Source organism: Narcine bancroftii, chromosome 1, assembly GCF_036971445.1.
Source record: "Narcine bancroftii isolate sNarBan1 chromosome 1, sNarBan1.hap1, whole genome shotgun sequence".
In the NCBI taxonomy this organism is placed as follows: Eukaryota; Metazoa; Chordata; class Chondrichthyes; order Torpediniformes; family Narcinidae; genus Narcine; species Narcine bancroftii.
The window spans coordinates 277,740,062-277,752,506 of record NC_091469.1 but is presented as its reverse complement, the minus strand read 5'-3'; the positions used below and the strand labels follow the sequence as shown (position 1 = coordinate 277,752,506).

Here is a 12,445-nt window from a genome sequence, read left to right as displayed (position 1 = left end):
ACTTGCTATTAATAGGTTAGCTGCCAGGAATTTTGTTTCTACATTAGTGGTAAGTACTACGTGTTCTTGCAGAGAACCTTCAAAAATAATGCAATTTTGAACATTTTGTCCTCAGAATAATTTGAGTAAATATGGCACATGTTTTAGCAATGAAAAATATGCACTCCCAAATCCATCTCTAACTTGCAAATTAATGTAAACATATCATTTATAAAGGAGACAAGACTGTGGAGACCAACAAACAGGCTTCTACTTCACATGGTTACAGCTCTTTGGTTAAATTGAAACCCTACATATGACAATTACATTTCCACTCATTTATTTCTTAAATATTATAATTTTTTAAATTAAATTAGCATCTGCTGATTATTTTAATAACATCTTAAAAGGATAGTCAGGCTCATTGACAGTGATGCCCTGCCCGTGCTGATATAGCCTTGGCATTATATGACCTGTAATCACACACTAGCACAGGACCAATCTCGGCAGAAAAATTGTTTTGTTTTTCAATTTCAAGTTTGGAAGTCAACATCAAAGCTTCAGATAGGTTTTGAGCACCATACAAAAGGAACAAGTAATAACGTCAATTATATTCGTAAGGGCTCAAATTCACAGGTATGTAACACCCAGAGGAAAGAGGAAGACAATCCAGAGGAACCAGGTCACAAAATTCGGCCAGGAGATACCTACAACAGTAAAGGTTGAGGTGCAACCTTGGTAGATACATTACACTGACTGTAAAGAGATTGGCCCTGGGAAAAGACAGCATGACATATCAGAGGACGAGCCAGAGCCTCGAGCAGGCTCCTGAGTGGCTAAAATGGACAATTACTGTACTCAAGGGGTTTTTGGGTTGTGTTTTGGGCACCCCTGTAATGACTAACTTGATGAAGGAAAAAGAGAATTTAAAATCAGATAGCTAAACTGAAATGGCATGTCAATACTGATTCATGCACATCCCTAATATATGTTGAAACTATGAATTTATCCAGCTACTGGACCCGTACCCATGTACCAACCCATAGTAGTCAAGGTGTTCCTATGGTGGCAATTCCCTTTAACGATACAGAACATTTAGCATGGGAATGCCGCCCCAACTCCAACTAGATTCGGGGGTGGGGTACTCCTTGAAAGCAAGTAAACTTTGAATTTTTAGAGCTTAACCCACCTTATCAAAGTTCTGCATTTGTTCCCGGTTATTGAACCAGGATTCCTTGTCCTGATTTGGCTGAATCACGAACACCTCATAATCAGCAAACATCTGGATAAAGCGATTAGCGAAGATTTCCCTGATTTGGATGTTAAGCTGATGAATCTTCAGCTCTTCCTCATCACAGTGAACCTTTAAATCTTTGTTATTTCCAGCTTCTTCTCTCACCTCCAGCTGCAACAATAAAAAGAGACAAATGCATCAGATCCAACAGTCAAACTGTAGTGGAAAGAGAGGCGAAAATTAACTAGATTGATCTTTGCGGATTTAACAACTGATAATGACAACCCATTTTTACAAAATGATTAAGATTCATTTTAAGAATAGAAATTCCAATGTTAGAATGCATTATATACTATCGCATTCTATCTGATTAAAAAAGGCCCCCCTGAATGAAGATTAAATTTTTTAATTGGATAAAACACATGACATAGCCAAAGTCCTTTTCAAAACACTAATAAGGACATCGTCCTACCATCTGGACAGATATAGAACAAGTTTATCTGCTTTTTATTGCAGCTAGATGAAATAAATTGGATCTAAATTTCATGTATGATGCATGTGACCAAGAACAGTTTTATCAATTTTTAATGGAATATTTTATGCACTTTTGAATTCAGGAGATCAAGGGGAAAAAAAAGACATTATTCTCAGAAGTAGCAAAATGATGAAACAAGGACCAGATGGTTTTAATGTCAAAAGCTGAGAAATCAAATTTTATTAGGACCAATAACATTGGAATTGATTTGTGAAACTATGCTAAGAATTAATTCATCTTAAAATCTGATACCATGGTGGAATCATGCAGAGTTCAGCACTTTGTAATTAGTTACACACGTTACACCGAGTACTCATGAAATAATCTATTTCTTTGATAGCTTTAATTAAGGGCTTTATTAGCTGAGTTCAGCAGGCTAGAATTAAACAAAAAAATGGAAACTGGCAAAGTTCCAGTGGAATAAAGATTCAGAATAGGCAGAAACACCTGCACTAAATGCAATGTTTGTTTTTAAAATAATCCAATTGATTAAATGGTAAAATAACTTGGATGCCTCCAAGAAAATGAGAACTTTCCGAGATGTTTTTTCAATCATTTATTTCACTCAAACTTTCTGAATTCGCCTTTGCAAGGCATTTGCCATTGAGACCATCCAATAGGTAATCATGAATGAGTCAGTTCCATTAAAGTGAAACCCAGGCTCCAATGCCAACACCCTTACTGTTTTCTGTCCTTTGCAATCTTTATCCTAATCAATGTACTTTCCACTCACACCCATCCTCCACTACCCCATCAATAATCCTAAATAGATGAACATCAAGCCACAATTTCATGGGCACTAACAATCAACAACTTGTGATTTCTGTTTTTGGTAGTATGCAATGGATTTAAAAAGGGTTTTCACAATATGATCTTTTTTTTTTCCCCAAAGCACCTTCTCCCTCCCTTCCCAACCTCGCCCCCCCCCCCCCCAACCTTCACACCTCTTAGACTTAGGAGAGGAAAGGCATCAATCAGCCAGCTGTCAAGAAGAAAAAAGATTTAAATCAAGAAAAACAAGAGTATTAATTGGAAGAATGAAAAGTAATTATAGGTATTTCCAAATATAGAAGGAAAAACCCATTTCACATGCCACTTTGTTGAAACAAAAGTTGGCATCAGCACACAAAGCAAATTTCCCATTGACATGCTAGGTGGCCAGAACCAGAAAGAAACCAATAAAAATGTTATGATTGGGTGTCAAATTTCATATTAATTCCCCTGTAATGAAGAAAGTCAAATTAAAAAACTTTCACTAATATAGGCATCTAATCTCTAATTACCTGGGATTTGGTACCTATGCGAATTAGTAGATGCCGGATCACTGAATTGTCCAGTTGCTTGAGATTGGATGTTGTGTGGATTGGCGAAGTAATGGCGAGGCGCGCCAATTTTAAACTTGCTTATTTTTTACCTATTTACTCAATTTTTTTTGCTGGTTACTTAAGGCTGCTGGTTGCTTGAATTCCAGGTAACAGGGATTTTACTGTAATTGCAAATCTTTCAAAAACATTTTTGTACTGCTAATATTGGCAAAAGATACGAAGTCTTCATGGATCAACACAATAATTCAACACAATTATGTTTGTCAGCAAAATATATGCAAGAGTAAGCTTAACAAGAAACTTTTCAACGTTTCCTCTAAAATACACTAGTAGAAGTCATTATAAGATAACATTAAACAGGGGCCTACAACCTAAAAAATAAGTTCAAAACGAACCTTCTCCAAACTGACACCGGTCCTCTTCACAAGGGCTTGAATCCTTGCCATGGTTTTGTTTTCCTTTAGCAATTCATAAGTGCTCAGTGTTGACCCCGCTATGTTTCCATTCTTCTTATCGCAGACCACATCGGTCTCCTGAAAATCCTTCAGCTTCGAGGCACTTTCACTGCAGTGCAAGTTCCCTTCAGGAGGGATCCCAAAAGCCATGAGGATTTCAGAGATTTCTTGAATAAATTCCAATTTATTGGGGAATTGTGGCAAGTCTTCTGGCAGCTCAATGAAATGGTTGTCAATATCCACAAAGCACAAATTTGCCTGAAAATGTCAAGTATATATTTACGAAGATTTAGCAGTGGATTTTGTCAGAAATACAAGCTATTATATTAGATTAAGCAATAATGGCATATCCCAGTTTTCAACTCAAGAAAAAGGAACAAATAGTTTGTTTTTAATGGTCTTCTATTAATTTATTTTATTAACTCGAGATTCTCAGGGAGAAAAAGTGTTATTTTAACTGGAAATCTTAATTTTCTTTCACTTTCCAGTACAAGTATTTCTTCAGTACCACCATTGCTGCTATGATTCATTTGAATATTTTGATGAGAAAATAATTTTAATTTCATTTTTCAACTATAAAAATCTTTGGGGAAAAGAAGTATAAAAATATATAGTTATGATTGAACAACCTCTTGGGTACTAAACCCTAACTTTGTGGGGTGCAATTTCTCAATGATGAAGAGGAATCAGTGGAATTCTAACAACGGCAAAAACAACAGCACAAATGGTTTCTGATACTTCAGTTCCTATCTCAGCCCTGGGTGCTTATTCCAATCATTATTTCGTCTGCTGCAAAATTAAAAAACCCATGCATTAGTTCTTGGTATGGGGTGGAATGGGAAGGCCACAAATTTCCGTGATGTGAGTGGCTGCTGAGACGAGCTGATGATCCAGGAATGGCATTCAAATGCACCAAATTGACATGGCCAACAGTACGAGAGAGCAGGAGAGATACCGGTTTGCCGTTGGCACCAGTGAAATATGGATATTAGGATTTGTATGTTGATGAAGCATGACAACAGTTTAATTAAATCCTGAACTATTTATGCACATGCTCAACCCAGTATGCATGCATGTACCGATCATGTCATTGTAAAGACCAGCATTTGTTCTCATCGTTGGTCACCTTGACATCATGGTGATGGTGAGGCTTTTTCTTTTCACATTAAATACTTCTGAGAAGCAAATTCTAGCCTTCAGTCTGCCATGATCACATTTAAATTAACTTTCTATCAATTATTAGACCAGATTGTTAATAACACTAGTTATTGACAATTACTGAACCCGGATAATTATTCTATGGAGAAAAAGACAAACTGAAATCCCAGTAGCAAGGAATTTAACTTATTCAGAGTTACGCCGGTTAGAGACTCACCTCTTGTGGTAGCTCCAATTTGGATCGGTCATCCTGCCCATTGGAGTGTAAACCCATCAAGTAAGGAACAGGAGCATCTAAAAAATGAAGGAGCGATGCAGGGAGGATAGGAACGTATACGTGCTGCCACTGACAAGGAAAGAGTATTGCTGTGATACTTTCTGCGACTGTCATCAGTCTCTGGTAATCTGTTTATTAAAAAAAGGACACAAACATTTAAATGATCTTTTCACGTCCAATTGTCAACTCCATTTTTCAGAAAGCATATTTTATCTCGAAACACCAAGGTAAAGCCCAGCTCTTTCCCCACTCTTATCATCTACCATTAGGTGACATTCGGAAATTGTGCAAAGACACTGAACACACACAAGGAATGATGATTCATGTTCTTGGGCCCCCTTTTAAAGATATGGACAATTCAAGAAATTGGAACACCACCACTGACAAAATGTTTATAATATTGTATCTCTTTGACATTCAGGTATCCTCCAAATAATGCTAATTAAACTCTGAATCTTCAATATATGCTACACCAAAGTTGTGTAGAGTCAAGAGTGGAGACAATGGGTACTAGAGTTCTTTTAGTAGTGATCTCAACTCATGATGCACATGCCTTTTTGGATATCTGGGATGGCAACTGTGTGTTCACATTAGACATTCTTCATTTCAAATCATACTGCAAGTCTGAAGAAGCATCATGGTGTGCACAACTGAGCAATTGATGGGAATGAGAGTAGATATAATTTTAGACCACAACAAGTTTTTTTTTTTAAATGTCAACGCACATACTACCGAAGTGCAAACTGAACAGTAGAGTTTGTGATTTTTAATTTAACACCATGACAGGTGTAAAAGCCAGATAAGCAATTAGTATGTCTCATCTCAGGAAGATAATATTATCGACTTGTCTTGATAATTAACCACCATCTTTGCTTCAAAAGAGGCTGTTTTAATTGCAGTGTCATTTCATGAAGCTGATAGTTTAAATTAGAAATTTATGCCACAAATCATGAAAATTTTTTTGCAAACTAAAAAGCTTCAGGCACTATTGAAAGTTAATTAATTTTTAGTATTCAAACATTTCATTTTTTTTTTTAATAAGTACATTTAATTTTGTTTTAAAACTAGCAGCCATCTCAAAAACCATAGGCTTTTAAATTTGCTGGGATATTTAATGCCAATATCTTGCATTCTGTCACTTTATGCTCACAAAGGACTCTGCTCGATCGGGAGTTCAGTGTTTGTTTAATCACGTTTGGTCAGTTGAAGAAAAAAAACCAAGGGGGATGAAAAGGAAGGCATCACCAAATCCAAGGAGGGGTGAATAAATCAGATTGAAAGTTTAAAGTGAGAAGGTTAAAAAAAAAAATTCTAAATCAAAAAGGTATCTGCTGCGTTGAGTAAGAATGGGGCAGTGGACAAGACACAGATCAATCCAGAGTGCAACGAAACCAGAGGCTTCAAAGCAGCTTCTAAGCCAGTGCAATATCAAAGGACGGGGGAAGATTGGGATGGAAAAAATAGGATGTCTTCTAACCCGTGGCTTCAAATTGCTAAGGACTAATTACCCAAATAAATTAGGTAATGAAAAAAAAACTGAAAAAAGTTCAAACCACCAGAGGTTAAACAAAGACCTGGAAGATTCTTGTTGCAAAAACATTCAGCATCACAATCAAATGTTCTCCCCCCACCCTTCCCCCCCCATACAAAACCTTAATCTTTCAAAAATATGATCATATGTACCTGATAATTCCCACCATTTGACTGCTTAATTTTACACCAAGTTGTCTGTTAAGCCCTCTTAAATCTCCAATAGCTTGTTTTCTCAATCAAAATTTGCTTCTATTTTCCATCTGTATTTTAACAATGAATTAAGAATACAACCAATAATTTTAATGAGAACATTCTCCTTGTTGTTGTCACCATTCGCTTTGCTCTGGAGCCTGTGGAGCTGTGGTGCACCGCTGATTGGTCAGGTGTGGGAACCAGAGAACAAAACAGTTACAGCGGCCATAGGCACCACCCTCACCTAGACATGACTTTGATTTGCCTCATGTTAAAATGCCAGACTTCCAGCTTGAACATTGTAATGACTTTTTTTGGAAATAATGTATGAAAGTCTGCAGACACCGTGATTGAAGTAAAAACACAATGCTGGAGAAACTCAGCTGGTCAAACAATGTACTTTATATAGCAAGGATAAAGATTCATTACCAAACATTCTGAGCTTGAGCTCAAGGGACGAGCAAAATGTAAGCAAGAGCCCGTTCAAAATGGTGTGGCGTCTACATTTTTCCATACCTTGAAGTGCTCAAGTCCAAAACATTGGTTATGTATCTTTCTTTTTAAAATATTTTTATTGAGTTTAACATAAAAGTATCAAAACAGAATTGACAATTACATAATAATTCATTTGCATACAAGTAAGCATGTACAAAAAATAAGCCAATGAGAAAGGTAGATAAAACTACATCAATAATTGCTTATAATATACCTCAAAAACATTTAATTGAAATGATCTATGCAACCATGTTAAACCCATTTGTTTAAATAACGTACAAAATAAAGGAAAAAATACTAAAACTAAATCTAATCTATCCCCTCCCTCTCATCAAGGTTACCTCAAATTATTATTTTTTAAAAATCAATAAAGTGGAACCACTGGCAACCCCCAGAGAACAGGCAATGAAACACCAGAACATACAATAATTGTTAATTCTTCCAGTTATAAAATAAATTCTAAGAATGGGCTGCACAATTTCATAAATTGAAATTTTATATCTTAATTATATCTTTTGTTTTCTAAACTTAAATAGGACATTACATCATTTAACTACTGTGTATGAGTAGGGGATAAATCATCTTTCCATTTCAATAAAATAGCTCATCTGGCTATGAATGTGGTAAAAGCTAAAACTTTGACCTGAGATGCCGATGTAAGTTTATCTGGATCACGAGAAAAACCAAACAATGCAATTAATGGGCAAGGTTCCAAATTAATCTTAAGAATCATTGATAAAGTTTGGAAAATGTCTTTCCAGAATTTCTCTAAATTTGAGCACTCTCAAAACATATGGATCAGAGAAGCTTCAAAAATTTTACATTTCTCCCATAATGGATCAATATTTGCATAAAAACAAGGTAATTAAGTTTGGACATACGAATTCTGTGTAAACTGTAATAAGCAATGTCTTGCCCAAAATGAGGAATCATTAATCAAAGTGAGAGTAGAGACCAATCTTCATCTGAATATGTTATGTTCACAGCTCGTTCCCAATCGCTCTTGATCCCAGCCATGGAAACTGAATTGAAATCCAATAAATTATTATAAATACATGATGTTAATCCAAATAAAAATGTAAATTAAAAAACAAATGTATCTATGCATCTTTAACATGATTTTTTTTTTTACCCATTTGGTTACCATGTGGTTTTTCTGTGAACTTTTAAATTTAAAATGGCATCAGAGGGTAGCAACTGTTTGCAAGCTGCTGGATATCACACAAAACCTTTCACTATATCTCGGTGTGCATGTCAAGAGACTAAATCAAACTGATATTTCAATAAAATCCGGAATAAGTTGCTAATGGACTTACGCTGGGAGTAGAGCAGGATTTGTATCTCCAGCAACGCACAGGTGAAGAGTTGGAGGACATTTTCCAGGCCCAAAAGTTCAAACATCTCATTAATGGGAAAGTCAAACAGTGGTAATTCATTGGCACTTGGCCTTTGACAAACAATGGGGCCATAAACACCCAGAAACTTTAAAGATCTTCCTACTGGTGGCAGTGGCACTTCATATAGGATATTGTAAACATAACTTTCTAGTGGTAATGGAGGAGGTTGAAGAGAAGTCACAGCTTGATGGAGTTGTTTCAGGACCTTCTTACAGGCATGCATGAACGGAAGGGGTGTAATCAAGCAAATGCATTTTGAGACATATAGAGTATCCTTGCTAATATCATAAGAGTTAAAACGCTGTAATTTTGTCACCTCAGTTGACATGTCACTGCAATTTTCAGGTGAGTTTATGCAGACTGTTGATGAGGTATGAAGGATGTCATACTGTTCTGCATTATGCATGTGATACAGAGTTTGCATTGCACTGCAGATCTGTTTACTTGCCACCTCTTCATAAAACGTGAGGGCAAATCCATAAGTGCGAGAACCATCTTCTCGTGTGATGATAAACGAATTAAATTGTGGATCTCTGTTGTCGGACTGCGTTTTAAAGGAAAGGCCTTTGGGCATGCAGAGCTTGGAGAGAGAAAAAAAATCAAATACAAAAGTTAGACATAGTCATGAAAAACACATTAAAACATAGGCTTCCAAATTAGGCACCATGAATTTCTAATCATGCATGGTATCTACAGCAAGCTATTTGCCCAGCAGGTAATGCTGGTGTTGCCACCTTCCATAGAAGTTCAGTTAAAAACCCCAGTATCAGCACCAATGGGGATTGGTAGATGCCGGAGAAGTGAATTTGCCGGTTGCTTGAAATTGCATGTGGTGCGAATTGGTGGTGCTAATTTTAAACTTTCATATCTTTTACCCATTTATTTTCTGTGATTTTTTTTTGCTGGTTGCTTGATTTCCAGTCGGTTTCTCTTAAATATGCCCGAACTATTTGCCTCACTCACTCATTGGGAATAAGTGGATGCGGGATGTGGGGTACAACTTTAAATATGCATTGTTTGTTCTCTCTGTCTGTTTGTATTGATCATGAGGTGCACTTCTTTCAGGTATTTAATGTTGCAGAGAAGATGGGGAAGTACAAATAGAACCAAGAGAAATATCTTGGATTGGGCAAGTCCATCCTGCTCTTATGGTTGTGTTTTGACAAAAAGAATAGGTCTCAAGGGTATGTCCAACCGTTTAAGCTGTGCTAATGGTGGTAGGTTTTTTTTTAAATCATAAATGGATGCCGGTTATCCAGAGGATTATCCAACAGGCCAGACAGGAAACTGCTCCAAACAAAGGATCATCCACTTGCTTGCTTCTGCAGAATCATCTGACCAAGCAGGTTGAAAGTCATTTCCCCATGTCAACCAAGGTTGGCCCACCCACAGGTGAGGACACACCTTATGAGTGACTCTCTTGAACACCTTGCCTTTTGTGCATACCTAAGCCAGCCCCTCCTGCCAGCTACAGTACAAGGCCCACCAGGTGGAGCAGCATTCGCTCTTTTTCCCCAGAACAAACCTGAGCTCCACCCCAGGTGACAAGCAGTGGCCAACGCTGGAGAGTTGATTGTAATGTGTGTGCCAGTACTGGGTGGGGGGCTATTGTAGCGATTACCCAAGAAGGACAGTTGTGCCTTGTGAGCAAGGGGTGGAAAGGTGTGGTGGGTACTGTTTGTTTTGTCTTGATGTTTAGCTGTGAGATCCACAATTAGTAGTGATCTGTTGGGAGCAGCGAGTAATTAGTTGTTTAGCTGTGTCTGATGCACATGGTGTATAGTTTCTTTGTCTGCATGTTTGAGTGTGATCCCTTTTGAGATTCCTCCCCCACGCCCCGCAAGTGAAAATAAAGACCCCTGTTTGTGATTGAACTGTGTTCAGACTCATCACTTCTTGGACCCGCCAAACTTATTTTCGTCATCACATTGATAACAGGAATCACCAGTTCTGAATGAGACAGAAAGAAAAACTGCCTGCTGCTTAAATTTGGAGAATTCTGCAACTGAGTTCAGAAGGCTACAACACTGGACAGGTTCTTGGTGAGCAAGGGGATGGGTAAGGCGTGGGAATGGAATTGGGGTTTTGAGACTACAATCACATCAGCGAGGATTTTATTTAATGGTGGAGAAGGTTCCAATGACTGGGTGGCTGATGTCTGCTTCAAATAGCAAAACCACGTTTCCAAATACTCCAACTTGGCCAATGACATCACGCCAATTTAATTTAATTGATTAAATCACAAAACCCCTTAGCAAATTTGCCAAATCAGTCAAAAGTGGTATTTCACCAACAACATTTGGAAGTTGCCCTGCAAATTCACAAAATTTGATGACTCAATTTTTATGGCTGTTTGGATTTCCATGGCACAACGATTTCTAAATTTGATTTTCATCAATAGGAAGAATTCTTAAAACTTCAGTTCAAATAGTTATTGATCCATTATATTCACTCATCTTCAAATTGCAAGTCATCCCAGTAACCTCACTGCCTACCCTGATGTACTATGATAGAGTAATGAGCTTAAACTCACAAAACTATAAATGTACAGGGTAGGCACGTATTGCAGGCTGACTGCCCACACCACGATGACTTCTGGAGTCCACACGGGCACACTGAAACACACAATTCCAGAAACTGCTGTCTGAATTGTCCAGCACCTCCATAAACGGTTCCATTTAAGACAAGACATTGATAACCAAGCAAGATCATGAAGCTAGCCACAAAACATGCCAGAAAAAGATAGGATTATGCAATCATGCATAACTGAAATTTTAAATGGAATGACAAATTGAAGTTACTCAGAACATTTAATGTGGTTTCTTACTGCCTTACAACAACTGAAAATGTTTTAAATATTTGTTCCTCTTAATCCAAAAATGTCAATCCTCAAATTGCAGTTACATTCATGACATAACAAATTAACTGAATAGTTTGATTGTAATTCCTGGCTTAGACATTCGTGGGTTGAAACTTGCCTTCCAAAACTACATGAGATAGTGGCAGATAAATATCGTGAAACAGAACAAAGAGAGGGAGAGGGAGAGGTGAGACACGAGAAAAGTTGATATTCTGGCACATTGAAATTTCAAGCATCTGTGAAATCTTGAGTAAAATGAAATATTAAATTAACAGGACTCACTATAGTCATGCAGTCCTATTTTTAAAAATCAGCCTGGCAATTCAGACCTGGAGAGGTCTGATAGCAGAGAAAGGCTACATCCATAATGGAGACAAATATTTTCAGGGGAGTACCCTTCATTCATAAGGAGCAGAAAGAGTAGATCCTGCCCAATCCTCAACTACCAGTGGATATTCTCCAATGTCCCACCTCCAACTGTGAATGGAACATCAAAAGATGATTTCCCCCCCACCTAGTATTAATGCTTGGTTCGACTCTATTCCTTCCTCAAGAAACCTCTGACCAGGCAATCAAATAAGGAAAAGAATCTTCGCCTTTTCTTCATGATTTCATACTTCAAAATGGCAATGTTTCCTCCCTTTCCCATGGAAATCACTCAGGGATAAAATCCAGCCCTATTGTCTCAGTAACGATCCATCAATTTGATCAGTTTAAAATACCACAGTGCTCCTCGTCCAGATTACCCAATCTATAGAGCCACTGTGATGAATACAATCCTGCACCAGACTGCCCCCCACCACCCAAACAAAAAAAATACAGTGTTTAAAAATCATTACACATTTACAACACGGGGATTGCAATGACATTGCATTTGTCATAATCTGCTCATCTTCTATTTGCTTACAGCATTAGCATTGTCAACGAGACACTAAGTTGTCCTTCAAAACACTGCATCTGCAGCAACTCCTTATACAGTGCAGGACAATCCATTACTGTGGCCTT

The 12,445-nt window shown here is 37.5% G+C and overlaps 1 protein-coding gene across 9 annotated transcripts in view; it reads right to left on the bottom strand.

Annotated features, from left to right (window-relative positions):
- The window catches only part of dennd5a (DENN/MADD domain containing 5A), a 122,320-nt gene that overhangs the window by 71,608 nt on the left and 38,267 nt on the right, over positions 1–12,445 (bottom strand). For all 9 annotated transcript variants that reach the window (XM_069900319.1, XM_069900329.1, XM_069900386.1 and 6 more), the window contains 4 exons: positions 8,500–9,160; positions 4,904–5,091; positions 3,469–3,786; positions 1,169–1,384 (listed from right to left, as the gene is read on the bottom strand). In XM_069900319.1, the coding sequence (XP_069756420.1) occupies positions 1,169–1,384; positions 3,469–3,786; positions 4,904–5,091; positions 8,500–9,160 (1,383 nt within the window). The remainder of the gene's footprint in view (positions 1–1,168; positions 1,385–3,468; positions 3,787–4,903; positions 5,092–8,499; positions 9,161–12,445) is intronic.